The sequence below is a fragment of the Sander lucioperca genome, chromosome 7, assembly GCF_008315115.2.
Source record: "Sander lucioperca isolate FBNREF2018 chromosome 7, SLUC_FBN_1.2, whole genome shotgun sequence".
NCBI lineage: Eukaryota > Metazoa > Chordata > Actinopteri > Perciformes > Percidae > Sander > Sander lucioperca.
In genome coordinates, this window is record NC_050179.1 from 5,617,111 (window position 1) to 5,639,112 (window position 22,002).

The window sequence follows — 22,002 nt, forward strand, 5'->3', positions numbered from 1 at the left end:
ATCACATTCTGAGAAAGGATAGAGTGAGGATTACATTTGTGTGCTATAACAGGCACACAAATAATTTGAATTCACAACAATGGCCACCAGTACTCAGCTTGTTTGTAGCACAATAACATCCCAGCAAATATAACAGCTCAAATTGGAAAATGTTGCTTCAATCACACTATCAACCGGAGTGTGAGTGAGCTCAGGTTGGGGGGGAACACCAAGTGGCTCCCTGTGCTGCTGTGATCCCTGAGGGGAATGTGTTGACAAGGACCAGGAAACATGGGGTGGTGATAAATCAATATTAAAGGAGATGGTTTATAAGGCCCCTAGGCAAGGGCCTAGAGATGCCAGAGATGTGAGACCAGATGTACGCTGTATGCAGTGACGGAAACATATCGGAACTGGAAGCACTTGCTGAACCATTTCTTTTTCTCAGTGTAATGTTGTCTTTAACCATGGTGAGAACTGAGAGAAAACAAACTAAGCCGGGGTAGCCTGATATGTATTGCCCCGCTGAGCTGGTTAATGAATATTTCCATGTCCTCAAAAGCCCCACATACAATGCAGCATTTCAGCTATTGGCCTGTGTGACTATGCAAGCAAGCATTGAGCTTGCTTTACCTGGGAATTACAGGGAATTAAAGTAAAGAGGATCTGACTGAGATGTTGTCAGTTGAATCACATAACATTGGCAAACACTGGCCGCTCTCTGTGTGCATTTCAGTGACAAGTAAATGATAGAATAGCATCTATATGTCCACAAATGCAGCATGTTCAAACCATAACAGCAAGTGAATGGAAGTTGTGTTAATCCAATATTGTATGTCACCAGCTTCATAATTTTATGTTAATGTTATGTTGGGTTAAAATGAAATACTATACAGTCCAGATGAAAATGAACTCTAACCCTGCCCTGTGGACTGCTGAACACAGATTTGATAATAAAGAGGGTTGTGTTGGTTGAGGCAAAATTGAGTCATAAAAGCTGGGTTGACTGCTGTCTTCTCCATGTGAATCTAACAATACACATACACTGTAGAAGGCCCTGACATTGCACCTCTTTGTACTATTCGGTTTTTAAATTAAGCCATGATGTCACCAACAGTGCTACACAACGAAGCCAGTCAGCAGCCGCAAACAGGGAGTCATTCCAAGGAATATAAAAAAAAAAAAAACATGTTTGTTAGCTGTGTCAATGCTGACAAGCTTGTTGTGTGAAACAAACTTGCAACGTGAGATCCTTGACAGATCTATTCAGGCCAAACAGAGGTATTCTATTGGCAAATGTCATCAACAAAACCTTTCGCTAAAAATAGCTCACCTTGCAATTGCCCACTCATTAATGCACTACTGCCCTGGTATCAACATTAGTATGGTATAACAAGTGTCTGGGTCTCACAAATCACAAAAAAATATCACTAGTGGTATTTATCTAGCTAAGCTGATTGTTTTGGTTTTAGTTGTGGATGTTCTGAGATATCCATCTCTGATTTCTGCAACCATCCCCATACAATACAACAGGTTTGAATAGAAAAGTGTTTGAGGTGCTGAAAGCATTGGAAAACGAGAGCCCAGAGACAATGTCATGTTATGTCAATGTTATTTTTCAAAGACCTTATGGTGCACATGTGAGGAAATATATTTCGGTGAGTGTGTGTTATTTGGATGACTTGACCCCTTATCATACTGTTTATGTGGCATATCGTTTTGTTTTGTTTCAATGGCTAAACTGTACAGTACCACTCTCTAGCAATAAGTGATCGCAAAGTGGGAAATGAAAGGCAACAATTCACTATATGAATGCTTCACATTAGCCTTAATAGCCAAAGGGTGTGAGACATGGCACCTGTATATCCCTTTAATTGAACGCGTGGTTGGCAGGAAGGCCCAGCAGCTGACACAACTTTTAATTTAACGTTACCCGTATGAGGACAACTCAGCGTCCACATCCCACAACAGAGTAACGTTAGAGGCCCGGTGTTTGGTGGGTGGGGAAATGGGCTCAAACAAACAAATTCAACAAACAAAATCCATATCATTACGAATATAAGCTCAGATACACAAATGAAACGAGCTGCTGAACACCACGGTAACGGCTCAGTAAAGCTAACTAGCCGGGCTAACCTCTTTGACTGGGGGGAATTTCTTCTTGCACTCCATGGACAGAGACCGCAGGTCCGTCTGCATGTTCTCCAGCAATTTCTTCACTGCTTCTGGACTGCTGGTCGACATCTTTGACGGAGTCTTCGACAGAAATCTCAAGAAACTTCACACGATAAGGAATGCGGGAGCGCAGTCGCCCCCCACCCATCCACAGCGGGAATGTAGTCCGTTGCTACTTTATTCGGCTCCCTTGGAAAATAAAATAAAAACGCCGCGGTCCATTGATACAGTAACCCACTTCTCTGCTTTGAGCGTCCGTGCGCAGGAGAGCAGCGATGACACCGGCATATGTTCCTCTTCTTCAAAGCCCGTTGACATTAGCTTCGTAAAGTAGCATCACTCCCCTTTATTTCGGGTTCTTATAGCTGCTCATGAATCGAATATGTTTGGTAAATTAAGCAGACTGCCATCAGCGGCCGTCAGCTCCACTTCCTTTCCCACAATGCTTCGGTGGACAGTGACACGTCACTTGGACTTCCGTAAACAGTAACAGATTCAGAAGGATGACTACAGCGACCCCTGCTGGGGAAGCTTGATACAGACAGGCACTTCTCACTTCTGTTATGTCGACATGCACCACCTAAAGGCTAAGATGTTGCAGCAGCAGTTTAGATGGTTTTAAAAAAATATGTTATTGTTTGAGTTATACAGTCGTAGAGTGTAACTTACTTGAGTATATTACATATAATTTTGATGTAGGCCTGTGTGTACTTTAGTGGAGTATTACAATGTTCTGCTTCTTGCTATTACATTTTACAGAGGAACATTCTGTAAGTTTTCCTCCACTACATTTAACTGACAGCTGCTGTTGGTAGTTTTGGGTACACATTGTGATTTTGCATCCAAAACACATGACTTATTTATAAAATATGATGAATTGTTAGGGTTAAATGGCCCAACAGTATAAAAAGTAGTTAAACTGAGCTTCAACTAACATTAAAATGCTGTTTACATGTTTATGCATCAGCATATTAATCCAGTACTAAAATATGTAATAATATAACACTGGCAATGGCCATTTTTGCTTCAGATAGTTTAAGTACAGTTGTTTATAGTGGTACTTCTGCCCTTTTACCAAATAACATTTTGCATACAGGACTCTTACTTGTCATTGAGTATTCTTACACTGTGGTATTGTTCCTTTTATTTTGGTAAATCATCTCAATACTTGTTAAATACATAACTGATAATCAAAACGTAGACATTATTATATTGAAAAGTGAAAACACAAACAGTTTATAATTCACATGCATTCAGAATGCCAGTTTACTGTACTTAGAGATATTTATTTTAAGGTTAATGATTCGGTAGGACAGAGAGATAGATGCATTAAAGTAGGTGCCATAATCAGCATAGATATTGTTTACAAGACTGAAAAAATTATACGTGCAGATTTGGTAAACAGGAGCATCCATTCCCTGAGGCTGCACAGTGACACTGCCTGTGTAGAGAGGCAGGTCTCTATTACAGTAAACAGACTGCACTATAGGTACCTGATTCTTTTTTTTGTCCTGGCTCAGATTTCTGGCTTTTCCACTACAGTTTTCAGAAAGAACTATGTTAATCATTTTTCTTTGAATTCCAAAAACAAGAAACAATTCTGTCTTTTATCAGTATTCAACATGTAGGTGCTGCTCATCTCACAAGAAGCCCTCCACCCGTTGCTTTTTGTTGGCTGCTGGAGTTTTGTGTTGTCTTGCTGAAGAAACAGCTCGTGTCTTCAGGGACTTGTGGTACAAACCTCCACACCTCCTTAAATCCTTTTGAATTGTGATGAAAGGGAAAACTACAAGCAGCACAACACAAGTAGCAACAAGAGGTGGAGTTACTTTCAGATTAGTTGGCTTCCTTAAATAAATGATTTAATTATTTTTAATAGTTATTATATTAATAAAATGTAGAATTTAAATTAAGTACTGTATATTGTTGCAAAATGTCTGATTAGAGCTTCCATTGTTCTACTTGAGGGTTTTGAATTATTGAAAGCATTACCTTTAAATTAAATTATGCACATATTCACAAACTTTACTTTTTTGAAGTATTTTATTAAAACCGTGTTGCCTGGCATAACATCAAATTATTGCTGCTCAGTAGCACAGAACCTTTTAATACTGGTAATAATACTTTATCCATCCATCCATCTTCGTCCACTTATCCGGTATTGGGTCGCGGGGGGAGCAGCTCCAGCAGGACTTGTATGTCTCAATTTGACTAAATGAATGAAAAATTGAGACATACATTTAATTTAGCCCCAGATTCTTAATCTTGTCAGAACATTAAATGGGACTAGGAATACCCCAAGCAAGTCACAATATTTCTGGAGATTTTCAGTACTTTGAGATGTGAAGAAATGACAGCTTAAAGCTGATTTGTATACTGCCCTGCAAAGGCAAAATACCTTAACTCGCTAGAGTGTGAAACTGAGAAAAGTATTATAGGTAGGACTCCCAAAATTTGACAACTAGTTGCTATAATGAAGAAATGTTTGTATGCAAAAAATATTGAGCTCAAAATTTACCTTTGACCCTTGTTTGGCAGTTACTGTACTCTGCCTTTCAATCATGTGCCAAAAACAAGGAGTCGTGCAAAGGCAAAAGGCAGTAACTGACATATAATCAATATTTGCTTGCTGTTCACCATACTTACATCCATTATAAGAACACCTAACCAAGGTCTAGTCATCATGGTATTAGTTTTAAATTATATAGAAGACCTTTGGTTGTTCCTATTTAGTGCTATAATGATCAGGATAGTGCGGCAACACTAACAAAGTTAAACAGTATGACAGATGAGTTACTTTGCAGTACAGTATGTGAATAAATACAAGAAATATTTTCTCAATAAAGATAAGTTAATTATAATTGAATACAAAGGTACAGTATCTCACAAAAGTGAGTACACCCCTCACATTTTAGTAAATATTTCATTATATCTTTTAATGGGACAACACTGAAGAAATTACACTTTGCTACAATGTAAAGTATTAAGTGTACAGCTTGTATAACAGTGTAAATGTGCTGTCCCCTCAAAATAACACACAGCCATTAATGTCTAAACTACTGGCAACAAAAGTAAGTACACCCTTATGTTAAATTCCCATAGAGGCAGGCAGATTTTTATTTTTAAAGGCCAGTTATTTCATGGATCCAGGATACTATGCATCCTGATAAAGTTCCCTTGGCCTTTGGAATTAAAATAGCCCCATATCATCACATGCCCTTCACCATACTTAGAGATTGGCATGGGGTACTTTCCATAAAATCATCTCTCAATGCAAATCAAACCAGCTATTAGGCTAACCGACATAAAACCATGCCAATCTCTATATGGTGAAGGGTATGTGATGGGGGGGGGGGCACTTTGAGGCACCACATTGTCTTAATACGGGCCTGGTAATGCCGATGACCTGCTGATGTGCATTCAACCCGCGCTGGACTCGTTCATAATGAATCAGCCGTCACTCTGTTAGTAGAGAATCCAGTCTGCAGTGTAGTTCAGACACTTCACTGATAAACCATAGATTGGCTTTATGGTCAAAGATAGTTTTTGTATAATTAACTTCAGTCTCTGCCAGAGGCCCCTGCTTTTAACGGTAACGTAAAAGTAACGAGTAAAGTAAAAAGTTACTTTAGGGGGTAACTAAGTAAAGTAACGGATTACTTTTTTAAGAAGTAACGAGCAAACACTACTTTTTAAAAGTAAGTTCCCCAACACTGGTCATATATGACTTTTGCTCCTTCTGATATACTGGGATAGTTGTTGTGGAACACACAACAATCCGCTGTGTCATCCCTCAAGAACATTATTTTACAGAGCATCTGGTACATGTATAGTAAGTAGCCTATTATCTTAATTTTTACCTCAGAATGTTATATTTCAACAACATATACATTGATGACTGCTGCTAACAGGTCGCTAACATTACTGGTACTTGCCAGGTCAAACCAAGACATCAACCAGAAAGAGGCCATAGGAAACTATGAATTCACTCTGACACCAAGGGCACTGTTCGCGCCTGATGGAACAATTCTGCCATGACAAGTCAAAGTTAATCCATCTACTTGAGAAGCTGACAAAAGAAGTTGAAGTTGAAATGTCTTTAATGTCCCCAAGGGGCAATTTGGTTCACAACAGGTAGCCAACACATACACATTCGCACAAAAACACATAAAACCATGAGATAATAAATAGATAAGAGCATAAATACACATGTACACTATACGCAAATAAATGAAAAAAATATGTGCTGTGACATGGTCAGGAGACATGCCCCATGAAGACCATCAGCCACCTCAAGTTGGAAGTTCTACTCACCAAGATGCAATGGATACAGGACTCACAGACCTCACATCTACTGATCAGCCAAGTCGGAAGATAGCACTGGTGGACGGTATGGTGCTTGTGCAGAAGCTGAGCAAAAAAACAGCGACTGTATTGACAGTTAAGGATCTGAGTGGCTGCTTCAATGACAGACTGATGCAACTAACACGAGATTATGATGAAATCATCCTCGTGTTTGACACATATAGGGCAGATTCTCTGAAGACAAGGAAAAGCTATTATACAGTATCAAATCAGAGATATATATTGACACCAACATCAAACACATCCCAATGAGCAGGTTCCTCTCCCATGACAAGACTAAGAGTGATCTGACTGAATATCTTGCTGCCAAAACTCTGGAGTACAACAAGGGATCCTCCAAGCTGATCATCACATCTGCTTCTGGGCTCACTAGGAGCAACAAAGACCTTGTCTTTGAAGAAAATAACCACGAAGAAGCAGACACATTGCTGATCCACCAGGCTGTGCTGGCTTCACAGCGAAACCCAATTGATGCACAGTTGGTGTTTTTCTCACCAGATACAGATGTTTTAGTGCTAGTCACAGCAAACTATGATCTCATGTTGAAGAACACATCCATTTCTATGGCCTCTGGTGTTGTGTGTGGCGAGCTCTAGGTAAAGAAAGAGCAAAGGCTTTGCCAGCCTTCCATGCATTCACTGGGGCTGACAACACAGGAAGGTTCTCCCGCATAGGCAAGGCAACCTGGCTGCAGTACTACCTCAAAGCAGATGAAGATATTGTCAAAACTCTACAGATGCTTTTGGATGAAGCAGATGTGACAGAAGGAATGCTGTCAGCCCTGGAATCCTTTATATGTCCAGCTTTCTCACCCAAGGGGATCAACATCAAGGCAATCCCTCAACTGCGATGGCATTTCTTCTGCAAACATAGGGCAGAAAGTGACAAGCTCCCTCCAACACTTGGAGCTCTGAAGCAGCACATCTTGAGAGTCAATGTCCAAGCAAGAGTATGGGCACAGGCAGCCATTGCTCTGCAGGATCCACAGATGGATCCTCTGCAAAAGAAAATCAACATTCCAGCTTATTCAGAAGCCGAGATATTACAAATTAAAGTTTTACGGTGGCCATTTTTAAAAAATTCAATATGGCCGCCACACAGACATCTAGGCAAATGCAAACATTGATTTCCTGACTCCTTATACAATAACCTTTCCAAAAATGTATAGTTTAGCAAATCCCCAAAAAATTCCCACAAAAATATATAGTGAACCTGACTATAACGTTCCCTCGGGGTTATAACGTTCCCTAAGCGTTAAGGGAACCAATCAACTGAAACGTTCTCCTGTGGTTGCACTGTACCTCCACACAATGTTCCCATTTTGGTTGTTTTTGGTTGTTCTGAGTGCGGTTTTGAAATGATTATTTAAACCAGCTCCATTTAAGTTTTTGAAGTAGCATATAAAATGTTTGCAGTCACTTGATTTAAATTCACTCAAAAATGATTGGTCTTATAAAATCTAAGTAAGATAAACAGCATAGCAAGAGAATATATTTATTTTTAGGCTGATGTCGATTTTGCTAAAAACAATACTTTTGTGCTTGATTTCGTTTTTTTAACTGTATTAGGTGAAAATACTTAAAACAAGAATCTATTAATAGAACGATTTTCACAACTAAGAAAATTCACTTACACTTAAGTACAAGTGTACAAATCCAACCGTTACACCCCCACGCCAGTAAGGGGAAGACAGTTCCTCTGATCTCAGGTGACCGATTCAAGTCCTGTCCTGACTTCTGTGTTGGATACTTCTTATATACAGTCATGGATGTATTAAGAGAACGTATACAGTCTATGGTTGGATATATGACCTACTTTCTTTAACTGTCTACGGACCTACACTACACGGCTTCGCGATCTCACGAAAAAGTAAGTGAAATACGTTACAGTTTCATGATGTGGTTGTAATGCAAGGGTTTGGGGTTTAACCTTAAGCCCTTTCCCTCGTATGGGGTTTGTTATATTCCAGTTTTTATCAGGTTGACCAAAAAGAAAGGTTTTGAACAACTCACTTTAGCAGTTGTTTTCCCCATAGATATATATATAAAGGCTAGATGTCTCGTCCGCGCTGCTGGCCAATGGAGGTCGACGTCCGCACCTGGCGGCCATCTTGCCACAGTCAGCTCGCTCACTCGTAACATTGTGTTTTAATGGTGCATGTACTTTTTAAATAAGCATAACTTGCTCAATTTTCTACCGATTTTCAAACGGTTTGGTTTGTTATAAACGTCAGAGATGTAGTTATGACACTGCATACTTATGAATAATTATAACCATGGATTTCCATATGAAAATAACATTAAACAGAAAATATAGGTGCAATGAATATACACAAGCACAAGGTATTTATGTTAAATCAATATATAGGCTACTAAAACTCTCTCTCTCTCTCTCTCTCTCTCTATATATATATATATATATATATATATATATATATATATATATATATATATACACTTTTATAATATGTATATTACTAATATATACTTTTATATGTATATTACTAATATAATAAAATAATTTGAATTATTACATGTTTATTTTAAACAAGTTTAAACTATTATAAAAGTGACATTTATTTGCAATAAAAAATAGGTACAAGATTTCCCTTTACAAATATACATAAAGAAATGCTGCATGTTGAAATACCCACCTTGTAGAGAGAACTACACTACTGTGGAGGTATACACATGGAGGATAGAGATAACAAATTCAAAAAATTCAATTCAATTCATTCATTCAATTTTATTTGTATAGCGCCAATTCATAAAAAAAAGTTATCTCAGGACACTTTTCAAATAGAGCAGGTCTAGACCGAACTCCTTATAACATAATTTACAGAGACTCAACAGTACCACCATGAGCAAGACTTTGGAGACAAGGGCAAGGAAAAACTGCCTGTTAAGAGGCAGAAACCTAGGACAGACCATTCGGCTCTAGGTGGGTGGTCGTCTGACTCGACCAGTTGGGGTGAGAGAGAGAGAGAGACAGCGAGAGAGAGAGAGAGAGAGAGAGAGAGAGAGACAGACAGACAGGTGCACAGCAACAACAGTATTGGCAATGGCAGTCAAGCAGGACCATGGCAGGAGGCTCCACTAGGATCCATGAGAACCTGCGAGACGAGAAAGCACAAGAACTCCGGGGAAGAAGTGAAGTTAGTAACATGCATTAATGGGACATGAATGAGTGCAGAAAGAGAGAGAGAGAGAGAGAGAGAGAGAGAGAGAGGAAGAGACAGTGCACCATGGGAAATCCCCCGATAGTCTAGGCCTATAGCAGCATAACTAAGGGATGGTTCAGGACTCACCTGATCCAGCCCTAACTATAAGCTTTATCAAAGAGGAACGTCTTAAGACTACTCTCAAATGTGGAGAGGGTGTCTCCCTCCCAAACCACAACTGGAAGCTGGTTCCACAGGAGAGGAGCTTGGTAACTGAAGAGACTATAGGAACCACAAGTAGCCATGCATTCAGAGAACGTAGTGTTCTAAAGAGGTAATAGGGTACTATGAGCTCTTTAAGATATGAAGGGGCCTGACCATGAAGAGCTTTATAGGTGAGGAGGAGGATTTTATACAGACAGCAGCTCTGCTTGCTGGTCCCAACTCTGGGTTGGCTCTTTTGATTGAAAAGGTTGCCTACCCCTGGGTGTAGTTTCAATGTTCACACATGTTTATTCATTCAAGTGTATGAGTGACAGAGCAAGTGAGATAGCCAGTAGTTCTCAAACTTTTTACACAGAGTACCACCTCAAATAATATTGGGCTCTTAGACTACTAACACCATCATAGACCTTTCTGGGTACCACCAAGATAAAGGATTTAATATAATAAGCCATATGATGCTCTCATTTGTTTGATATTCCACATGCAAATACTCACAACATCAGGTTGAGGTGCATCCTGAGACAAGTCCATTGGCAGGTTGTTTTCCGCTCTTCTAGAGGTGGTTGTGCTTCTTGTTGCTACCAGCTAAAATAAACGTAAGTAAAGACGTTTTGAGTGTCTAAAATGTGCTGTAATAAAAAACACATTATATAACTTGCAGTAACAAAAACTAAAGTGACATTTAATCACATATTGATATATCAATCTTATACACCTTGAATTATTGTTGGTCAATGATACACATACCCTTTAAAGATGAGCTGGAAAGTTGTAAATGGTTGGCACAACACCATCTTTAAGACAGACATTCTGCCCCATTCTGTCAAAGTCCTCACTCCTGAAGTGCTCACTGCAGAGCAGTGTCCTGTCAGAGGCAACAAAACCGTCCCTTCTTAGAGCAAGTTCCCACTGCCTCTTCATCTTTCTGGTTTTGGGAAACCTTAAAAACATGAGAAATGTACCCAGATATATAAATTATTGTCAACATTTCCAACCCTTTTTTCCTTCTTTCAATATTAACGGTAAGTTAATTAACGACAAAAATACACACCTAAATTATCATATGTTTGGGGTAATTGTATGCATGTTTGCATGTATGCATCATGTATGCATGTATGTACTTCAGAATAAGACAACCACACTAAACTAGTTATAAAAAGGTGTCCAAAAGAAACATTCAGCGATTGTGTATACAAACTTCTAAAAAGCCTTGGGTCAACAACAATCTTGTAATACTATTATGTCATAGCTATGCTAAACTGTAACGTTAGCTGCTACTAGGTCTCACTCAAAGCTTCTTGTTATTAGCCAGCTAGGCTAATAACTACAACCACACTCACAGCTTCTTGTTATTAGCCAGCTAATAACTACAACCACATCCACAAAGACTGTAATTTAGACAAAAGATTAGTCATCATAAAATCGTTATTGGTGTCAGTAAAACAGCTCGATTGTGGTCTCAGCCTTGATAACTTGCGCAAGTAGTAGTGATACACAACTATGCTGCACGATTAAGTCGTTTTTCGAAAAGAAAAGCTGCAATTTCAACATGTTCAAGCATCCAGAATTATAGCCACGTTAATAACGTTTGTAAGAAACCAAACCGTTTGTAAATCCGTCAAGATTTCAGCGAGATAAGAGTATTTGTGTTTGTGCAGATCACTCACCTTACATCAGGTACCACAAAGCCCGCAAGAAAGCTTGACTGTGACAAGATGGCTGCCGGTGATGACGTTAGAGACTCCACCGTAAGACATCTAGCCTTTATATATATCTATGGTTTTCCCCCTCATCGCCATCTTGCCAGTCAAGCAGTGAGTTGTTCAAAACCTTTCTTTTTAGTAAACTCTGTGTACACAAACAATGTTCTCAATGCTGAGTTCATGTGTAGAGCCCCTGGTGAGACTTCGAGCAAAGTTTCATGTTGTGTCGAGCCTTCTTAGTGTTTTAAAAATAGTGATTTTGATGCGATCATAGTAGCCCCTAGCTATCCCATTCAAAAGGCCATTTGACCCGAAAACGAGAATACGGTCAATCTTAAAAGTGGCGCTTCTGTCCTAATTACGCTTTAAATGGACTGCATATATATTGCGCTTTGTTTAAGTCTTTGTTTGCTGTGCACGGCATGTGCTCGGCGGCCATCTTGCAACGCACTTTGGGCAGTTATCGGCAAGCTATTTTCCTATTTAAGTGAATGGAGAAGCGTACAGGAAGGGACAGAATATGTGTAGGCTACACATCTGCCTACTGGCTTTACAAACTAACCCCATGCATTTCTATGGATGCTGTGTCTCCCCATTAGAAAGTATATGGGCTACAATGCAAAATCCTGAGAAATCCTGTCACATACAATGTTTGTATACATTCAAATATTCTTTTTGCAATCAGTACAAATTGTATGGTCTTTTATTTCAGATGAATCCATTCCACAAGCAAGAAAGCATTCCAGGACGGAGTGTGTGTCCGGAAGCCCTGTCCGGAAGTTAACATTTATGCATGCATTTAAGAAACCAGAGTCATATTTCCTACCATGGAACTACTGACACTCAACCTGGTGCATATCATGTGACTGTTCTGATGTGTTTGTCTCTTCCTGCCTTTTTTCAGGTCAGCAGACATCACTGCCTCCACCACCTGCATGTAAGTTTTTTTTAATTTTTTTTAGCAATTGTCTAATGTAACAACATAGGTTCATCTTTTGCAATGGCATGTGCAAGAAACCTACCATAAATGAAATGACCAATATTCATATCTACTTTCTTTTTAGATGAGTCAACCCCACACAGGAAACCAGCCGGTCGCCCAGAGCTGGATGGGTCTATTGTAACGCAAGCTCGGCCTGCCACTTCATCTTGGGACCCAGTTGAAGGTACAGTGGCTTTGATTTTTCCATTTCCAATTCAATACAATTTCATGACAAGAAACTTGAGAGTAACTTAACTTTTTTGTTGTTGTAAACAGCGGAACTCATCACACAGTGGATGGCTCAGCCATTGAGACGGAAATGACAGGTAAGAAGACTCACTTAAGTTGTTCACATGCAAGTATATAATGTATTACAACTAAAACTAACACCATTCATTTTTCAATAGCTATGAGGACAACCATTACCCGCATGGCACAACGGATGGATGTATTTAAGGAGAAGATGGATGAGCTGCTCATGCTCTTAAGGACCCTTGGAGGACCCCACAGTGCTCCCCCCCTCACAATATCCAACAGCCCCTCTGGCAGGTGCTACAGATCCTTGCACACAAAAACAACCAGACATTAGAGCAGCTTCTTTCCCACAGCCATCACTATCCTGAACTGCTGATAAGTAGGGTCATCCCCACTTTGGCCTTTCACCTACACATTACATACTTTATCATTCCAGTATGCATCTTGCACACTACATTTGCACTATTACTTTGCACTCTACTCCATGTGTACTTGTATTGATATTATGTCTTATTTGTATAGTTGTATTTTTTGTATATTGTGTTATGTGCCTATATGTATATCGTTGTCTCTATTGTACAGTATGTGTCTATATGGCCAATAAAACTGATTCTGATTATTATATATATTTTTTAATTTTTGGTACCATGGTTGTTAAAGTTTTTTAAAGGTTAGGGAATGTAAAAAAGAACGTTAGGGGAACGTTCCCTAAATGTTACGTTAGGGGAACATTCCGGGGAACCTTACCTTCAGGGAACGTTCGCGCAACCAACGTTCTGGGAACCATAAATTGTTAACTGGGTTAGGTTGACATGTGAATGCTAACTCCCTGGTGCATTAAAATGGAGTAACAGTTAAAGCTGAAGATCTGTGCCCGAACTCGGGTTCGGGATTGAGTTTGGTTGGGTTCGGCATCGGGTTGGCCGGGTTTGGGGTCGGGTTCGGGATCGGGTCGCCGGGTTCGGGTCAGGTTCGGTCGGGTTTGGCATCGGTTTAGGGCAGGTTCGGGATCGGGTTCGGTAGGGAAATCTTATCTCTGTGGCAATATTCACAGGACAGTACGTTAAAAATGTATTTATTTTTGTAACAGTGTTATTGTTATGCATTTAATATAATAAGGTATATCCATGAAATCAGGGGGTTGTCAGTTTACCCAAGGATAGTAAAGGGGTCACAAAAAGGTTGGGAACCACTGAGGTCCCCCCTCCCTGTATAGGCCGACAGGTGATGTGGAGGTTTCAAATCAAACATCCCTTTGCTGCTTCACAAGGCCTTTATTGAGCTTAGAAATAACTCTTTGCCCGAACCCGGATTTGGGATTGAGTTCGGTTGTGTTCAGCATCGGGTTTGGCTGGGTTCGGGATCGGGTTCAGCCGGGTTTGGCTGGGTTCGGATTCTGTAGGGTTTGGTCAGGTTCGGCATAAGGTTCAGTCCTGTTCGGCATCAGGTTCGGTCGGGTTCGGGATCGAGTTCGGTCGGGTTTGGCATTGGGTTCGGGATCGGGTTCAGGGTCGGGTTCGGTCGGGAAATCTCATCTCTGTGGAAATATTCACAGGACAGTATCTGTTAAAAATGTATTTATTTGTGTGTTACATTGAATATAAGGTATATCCAGGAAATATGTCACTTAGTCAGGGGTCGTCAGTTTACCCAAGGATAGTAAAGGGGTCACAAAAAGGTTGGCAACTACTGAGGTCCCCCTTCCCTGTGTAGGCCGACAGGTGATGTGGAGGTTTCAAACTATAAGTGGTTGTCACTCTTCGTTCATTGCCTTAATACTATAATTCCGGTAGTATTGTTGGACTTCTTGTCAAGAAATGTTAATACAATGTCTCGTCTGCATATGTCAACCCAAACAGCAGACAAAAGATTGTCATTAATATCATACAATATGGTGTAATATTGATGATACCATGTTTTGTTAAAGAAAAAGGTAAATACATGGAGGTGGATGATATTTTTTATCAAATTTGATAAGATCATTGTTTTTAAACCTGGGTTTGGAATCGGGTTAGTTCGGGATCGGGTTCGGGATCGGGTTCGGTCGGGGTCGGGTTTGGCATAAGTTTCGGTCAGGTTCGGCCGGGTTCAGCATAAGGTTCGGTCGGGTTCGGTACCGGATTCGGGATTGGCCTAAGGTTCGGTCCCGGGTTTGGCCGGGTTCAGGATCGGGTTCGGTACCGGGTTCGGGCCGGATTTAGGGTTCGAGTTCGGTCCGGTTCCGTCGGGAAATCTCATCTCTGTGGCAATATTCACAGGACAGTATGTTAAAATTGTATTTATTTTTGTAACAGTGTTATTGTTATGCATTGAATATAATAAGGTATATCCATAAAATATGTCACTTAGTCAGGGGTCGTCAGTTTACCCAAGGATAGTAAAGGGGTCACAAAAAGGTTGGGAACCACTGAGGTTCCCCCTCCCTGTATAGGCCGACAGGTGATGTGGAGGTTTCAAACTGTATGTGGTTGTCACTCTTCATTCTTTGCCTTAATACTACAGTTAGTATTGTTGGACTTCTTGTCAAGAAATATTAATACAATGTTTCGTCTGCATATGTCAACCCAAACAGCAGACAAAAGATTGTCATTAATATCATAAGATATGGTGTAATATTGATGATAACATGTTTTGCTAAAGAAAAAGGTAAATACATGGAGGTGGATGATATTTTTTATCAAATTTGATAAGATCATTGTTTTTATAAAAGTTATTTTTGCTTTCAACAGAAAACACAGAATCTGAGAAACAACTCCCATTTGCTGCATAGCCTTAGGTTAACATGTGAATGCTAACTCTGTGGTGCATTAAAATGGAGAAACAGTTAGAGCTGAAGATCTTTGCCCGAACCTGAGATTGGGATCGGGTTAGTTCGGGATCGGGTTCGGTACCGGGTTCGCGATCGGGTTTGTCGGGTCGGTCGGGGTCGGGTTGGTAGGGTTTCGGGTTCGCAAGGTTCGTCGGGTTCGGCGGGTTCGGTACGGGTTCGGGATCGGGTTCGGTCGGGTTTGGTATCGGGTTCGGCCCGGTTCGGGATCGGGTTTGGAGTCGGGTTCCGTCAGGAAATCTCATCTCTATGGCAATATTCACAGGACAGTATGTTAAAATTGCATTTATTTTTGTAACAATGTTATTGTTATGCATTGAATATAATAAGGTATATCCATGAAATATGTCACTTAGTCAGGGGTCGTCAGTTTACCCAAGGATAGTAAAGGGGTCACAAAAAGGTTGGGAACCACTGAGGTCCCCCCTCCCTGTATAGGCCGACAGGTGATGCGGAGGTTTCAAACTGTATGTGGTTGTCACTCTTCGTTCTTTGCCTTAATACTATAATTCCGGTAGTATTGTTGGACTTCTTGTCAAGAAATATTAATACAATGTTTCGTCTGCATATGTCAACCCAAACAGCAGACAAAAGATTGTCATTAATATCATAAGATATGGTGTAATATTGATGATAACATGTTTTGCTAAAGAAAAAGGTAAATACATGGAGGTGGATGATATTTTTTATCAAATTTGATAAGATCATTGTTTTTATAAAAGTTGTTTTTGCTTTCAACAGAAAACACAGAATCTGAGAAACAACTCCCATTTGCTGCATAGCCTTAGGTTAACATGTGAATGCTAACTCTGTGGTGCATTAAAATGGAGAAACAGTTAGAGCTGAAGATCTTTGCCCGAACCTGAGATTGGGATCGGGTTAGTTCGGGATCGGGTTCGACCGGGTTCGGGATCGGGTTTGGTCCGGATCGGGTTCGGTCGGGGTCGGGTTGGTAGGGTTTGGTCGGGTTCGGCACAAGGTTCGGTCAGGTTCGGCCGGGTTCGGTACCGGGTTCGGGATCGGGTTCGGTCGGGTTTGGTATCGGGTTCGGCCCGGTTCGGGATCGGGTTTGGAGTCGGGTTCCGTCAGGAAATCTCATCTCTATGGCAATATTCACAGGACAGTATGTTAAAATTGCATTTATTTTTGTAACAATGTTATTGTTATGCATTGAATATAATAAGGTATATCCATGAAATATGTCACTTAGTCAGGGGTCGTCAGTTTACCCAAGGATAGTAAAGGGGTCACAAAAAGGTTGGGAACCACTGAGGTCCCCCCTCCCTGTATAGGCCGACAGGTGATGCGGAGGTTTCAAACTGTATGTGGTTGTCACTCTTCGTTCTTTGCCTTAATACTATAATTCCGGTAGTATTGTTGGACTTCTTGTCAAGAAATATTAATACAATGTTTCGTCTGCATATGTCAACCCAAACAGCAGACAAAAGATTGTCATTAATATCATAAGATATGGTGTAATATTGATGATACCATGTTTTGTTAAAGAAAAAGGTAAATACATGGAGGTGGATGATATTTTTTATCAAATTTGATAAGATCATTGTTTTTATAAAAGTTGTTTTTGCTTTCAACAGAAACCACAGAATCTGAGAAACAACTCCCATTTGCTGCATAGCCTTAGGTTAACATGTGAATGCTAACTCCGTGGTGCATTAAAATGGAGAAACAGAGCTGAAGATCTTTGCCTGAACCTGGGTTTGGGATCGGGTTAGTTCGGGATCGGGTTCGACTGGGTTCGGGATCGGGTTCGGTCGGGGTCGGGTTGGTAGGGTTTGGTCGGGTTCGGCACAAGGTTCGGCCGGGTTCGGCATCAGGTTCGGTCGGGTTCGGTACCGGGTTCGGCTGGGTTCGGGATCGCGTTCGGTCGGGTTTGGTATCGGGTTCGGCCCGGTTCGGGATCGGGTTTGGAGTCGGGTTCCGTCAGGAAATCTCATCTCTATGGCAATATTCACAGGACAGTATGTTAAAATTGCATTTATTTTTGTAACAATGTTATTGTTATGCATTGAATATAATAAGGTATATCCATGAAATATGTCACTTAGTCAGGGGTCATCAGTTTACCCAAGGATAGTAAAGGGGTCACAAAAAGGTTGGGAACCACTGAGGTCCCCCCTCCCTGTATAGGCCGACAGGTGATGTGGAGGTTTCAAACTGTATGTGGTTGTCACTCTTCGTTCATTGCCTTAATACTATAATTCCGGTAGTATTTTTAGACTTCTTGTCAAGAAATGTTAATACAATGTTTCGTCTGCGTATGTCAACTCAAACAGCAGACAAAAGATGGTCATTAATATCATAAAATATGGTGTAATATTGATGATACCATGTTTTGTTAAAGGACAAGGTAAATACATGGAGGTGGATGATATTTTTTTATCAAATTTGATAAGATCATTGTTTTTATAAAAGTTGTTTTTGCTTTCAACAGAAACCACAGAATCTGAGAAACAACTCCCGTTTGCTGCATAGCCTTAGGTTAACATGTGAATGCTAACTCCGTGGTGCATTAAAATGGAGAAACAGTTAGAGCTGAAGATCTTTGCCTGAACCTGGGTTTGGAATCGGGTTAGTTCGGGATCGGGTTCGACTGGGTTCGGGATCGGGTTCGGTCGGGGTCGGGTTTGGCATAAGGTTCGGTCAGGTTCGGCCGGGTTCAGCATAAGGTTCGGTCGGGTTTGGTACCGGGTTCGGGATCGGCCTAAGGTTCGGTCCCGGGATTGGCCTAAGGTTCGGTCCCGGGTTCGGCCGGGTTCAGGATCGGGTTCAGTCGGGTTCGGTACCGGGTTCGGCCGGATTTGGGATCGGGTTCGGTCGGGTTCCGTCGGGAAATCTCATCTCTGTGGCAATATTCACAGGACAGTATGTTAAAATTGTATTTATTTTTGTAACAGTGTTATTGTTATGCATTGAATATAATAAGGTATATCCATGAAATATGTCACTTAGTCAGGGGTCGTCAGTTTACCCAAGGATAGTAAAGGGGTCACAATAAAGTTTCTGAACCACTGAGGTCCCCCCTCCCTGTATAGGCCGACAGGTGATGTGGAGGTTTCAAACTGTATGTGGTTGTCACTCTTCGTTCTTTGCCTTAATACTATAATTCCGGTAGTATTTTTGGACTTCTTGTCAAGAAATGTTAATACAATGTTTCAGAATCAGAATCAGAATCAGAATCAGAATCAGAATCAGAAAGGCCTTTATTGCCAAGTACGTTGCACATACAAGGAATTTGTCATGGTGTTGTTGGAGCATGTCACACATACAAATATAAGAAGGATAAAAAGATATAAACAATATAAGTATAAACATATACACACAGTACGTATTAATAACGATAAAATAAATTAAAATAAATAGTAAAATAAGTTAAACAGTAGTGAAAAGGGACGCTACAGCAGAGTAGGTACAGTGGCATGAGGAGCCAGAGGTGGGGTGTGGAGAGAGTGAGGGTGGATTCCGGGCCTTGTTAATAAGGCTAGTGGCGGAGGGGAAAAAACTGTTTATGTGGCGTGAGGTTTTGGTCCTGATGGACCTCAGCCTCCTGCCAGAGGGGAGTGACTCAAAGAGCTTGTGTCCGGGGTGGGAGGGGTCAGCCACAATCTTTCCAGCACGCTTCAGAGTCCTGGTGGCGTATAGGTCCTGGAGCGGCGGCAGATTGCAGCCAATCACCTTCTCAGCTGACCGAATGACACGCTGCAGCCTGCCCTTGTCCTTGGCAGTGGCAGCAGCGTACCAGATGGTGATGGAGGATGTGAGGATGGACTCAATGATGGCTGTGTAGAAGTGCACCATCATTGTCTTTGGCAGGTTGAATTTCTTCAGCTGCCGCAGGAAGTACATCCTCTGTTGTGCTTTCTTCACGAGGGAGCTGATGTTCAGCTCCCACTTGAGGTCTTGGGAGATGGTAGTTCCCAGGAAGCGGAAAGACTCCACAGTGTCAATTGTGGAGCCACAGAGGGTGATGGGGGCAGGTGGGGCTGGGTTCTTTCTGAAGTCCACAACCATCTCCACTGTCTTTAGAGCGTTGAGCCCTAGATTGTTTTGGTTGCACCAGGTCACCAGGTGGTCAGCCTCCCACATGTAGGCGGACTCGTCTCCATCAGAGATGAGTCCGATGAGGGAGGTGTCGTCCGCAAACTTCAGAAGCTTGATGGACTGGTGACCGGAGGTGCAGCTGTTGGTGTACAGGGAGAAGAGCAGAGGAGAAAGAACGCAGCCCTGGGGCGATCCGGTGCTGATGGACTGTGAGTCAGAGACGTGTTTCCCCAGCTTCACATGCTGCTTCCTGTCAGACAGGAAGTCAGTGATCCACCTGCAGGTGGAGTCAGGCACACCAAGCTGGGAGAGCTTCTCCTGAAGCAGAGCCGGGATGAAGGTGTTAAAGGCAGAGCTGAAGTCCACAAACAGGATCCTGGCGTAGGTTCCTGCGGAGTCCAGGTGCCGGAGGATGTAGTGGAGGGCCAGGTTGACTGCATCATCTACAGACCTATTGGCTCTGTAGGCAAACTGCAGGGGGTCCAGGAGGGGGTCGGTGATGGCTTTGAGGTGTGAAAGCACAAGGCGCTCAAAGGACTTCATAACCACAGAGGTCAGGGCAGTCTGCGTATGTCAACCCAAACAGCAGACAAAAGATTGTCATTAATATCATACAATATGGTGTAATATTGATGATACCATGTTTTGATAGATAAGATAGTTAAAAGTTGTTTTTGCTTCTAAAAGAAACCACAGAACTTGAAAGTTCATGGAGAACTATCTCCCGCGCCTTCCCCACTAACACAGAACGTTTAGGGAACGTTAGTTTCTGGTTCTCTGAAGGTTAGTTCGAACCACACCAAAAAGTAACGTTTAGGGAATAGGTCTGATCCTAGAATCGCCCCTGGTTAAGGGTTCAGGGTCACCAAACTGCTCAAGATGCACAGTCAACGAACTCGACTTGGATTACTACTTTTTAATTGTACGGACGTTAGCGATAACTAGCTTAGTACTAATATGGATTTGTGTAAGATCTGTCATGAACACCTGCAAGAAGGAAATATGGCTCAAACAGGTATGGATTGTTGTGGATACATCAGATGACGTGTATTGCTATGGATTATATCTTCCATGGATTATATCGGATTGCATGGAAAGGTAGGATGCCTGTGTATTTAATAATTGGTTTTCGGCATCTGATGTGAGGCTCCGCCAAGTGAAGAGGTGTGTCAGCATCAACGTTAGCGCTACGTGACACAGATTAAATTTAGCTAGCTCCGGGCTGTCACTGACATTGACAGATCTGAACCATCGCCACTTTATTTCAAAGATGTGTCGTGTGTATGTTACATGGTTTGGTGACAATTAAAAGCGGCAAACTTTGACAGTATGACAAAGCAAAGAGTACAGTAACATCATGGCGGCACAGTAACATCTCTCTTGATGCCTGGCTAAACAAATAACCTTAACTCAACTTCAGCGTGTCGGAACAAAGGCAAAGAGCCGTAACAGCTGTTACGGCATTCTGCTTTGGTTTCTCGTATCGTTTTGGATGTTACGGTTGTCATAGCCCTTTATTTTCTTGTTAAAACAATCAAATTAACTCACGATATTTATGCACATGATAAAGGAGGTCTCAAATAACCCAAAAATGACATTAACTCATTTTCGACCAAACATGATGTTACGGCGTTTTGCCTAGGGCAGTATAAGTCAAAACCATACCTATAAATAACCATTTGTACAAGCCATTTAGATTTTGGGTCTATTGCTTATTCCAGCATCCTACTTATGTAGGATGTGAAATGACACCCAAAACAGCCTGCTGATTTGAAGGTGTGAGGGACAGGGAAGTAAATTATCCATAAATGTAGAGCCTTTTTTTTTTAAGAATTGAAACTGAAATTGTAGTAACAGATGTCTTTAAATTTATTTCTAACTAGTGTGATGGACCTTAAAGGAGTATTCAGTTATTGAATGATGACCTGCATGTCCTACAAAATATGAACATATGTCAAGAGAAATGTTTCAAATGAGGGTATTTTTTATTCAGTCATAAAAAATAATTTTAGCATATAAAAGCTATGTAAAAGTATTCCCTATCAGGAATCAATCATGTCAACATCTAAAGAAACACATGCTCAAGTTCATTATTATACAACAAAAAAAGAGATGTCAAGAGAGATGTTCATTTTGGAATGAAACCCTTCAACCAGACTGCCCTGTTTATATTATCTAAATGGCACAACTGCCTCCTTCAGGCACTTTACTTTTTAATTTCATACAAATCAATGCATTAGAGATAAGGCAAAACCGACTACATTAAAATCAT

General features: G+C 41.1%; 1 protein-coding gene and 1 long non-coding RNA gene across 6 annotated transcripts in view; one reads left to right on the plus strand and one right to left on the minus strand.

The window, feature by feature from the left end:
• The window catches only part of mon2 (MON2 homolog, regulator of endosome-to-Golgi trafficking), a 60,688-nt gene that overhangs the window by 37,999 nt on the left and 687 nt on the right, over positions 1-22,002 (minus strand). For 3 of the 5 annotated variants that reach the window (XM_031282646.2, XM_031282645.2, XM_031282643.2), the window contains exon 1: positions 2,116-2,622. In XM_031282646.2, the coding sequence (XP_031138506.1) occupies positions 2,116-2,223 (108 nt within the window). In that variant the 5' untranslated portion in view covers positions 2,224-2,622. Of the gene's footprint in view, positions 1-2,115; positions 2,624-2,865; positions 2,878-22,002 lie in introns of those variants that run through there. The other 2 variants (XM_036002872.1, XM_031282644.2) reach the window with 2 other exon arrangements.
• LOC116038828 lies at positions 12,391-13,321 on the plus strand. The gene is made up of 4 exons (XR_004102173.2): positions 12,391-12,544; positions 12,672-12,773; positions 12,866-12,915; positions 12,997-13,321. It is a non-coding gene; the product is annotated as an uncharacterized LOC116038828 (long non-coding RNA).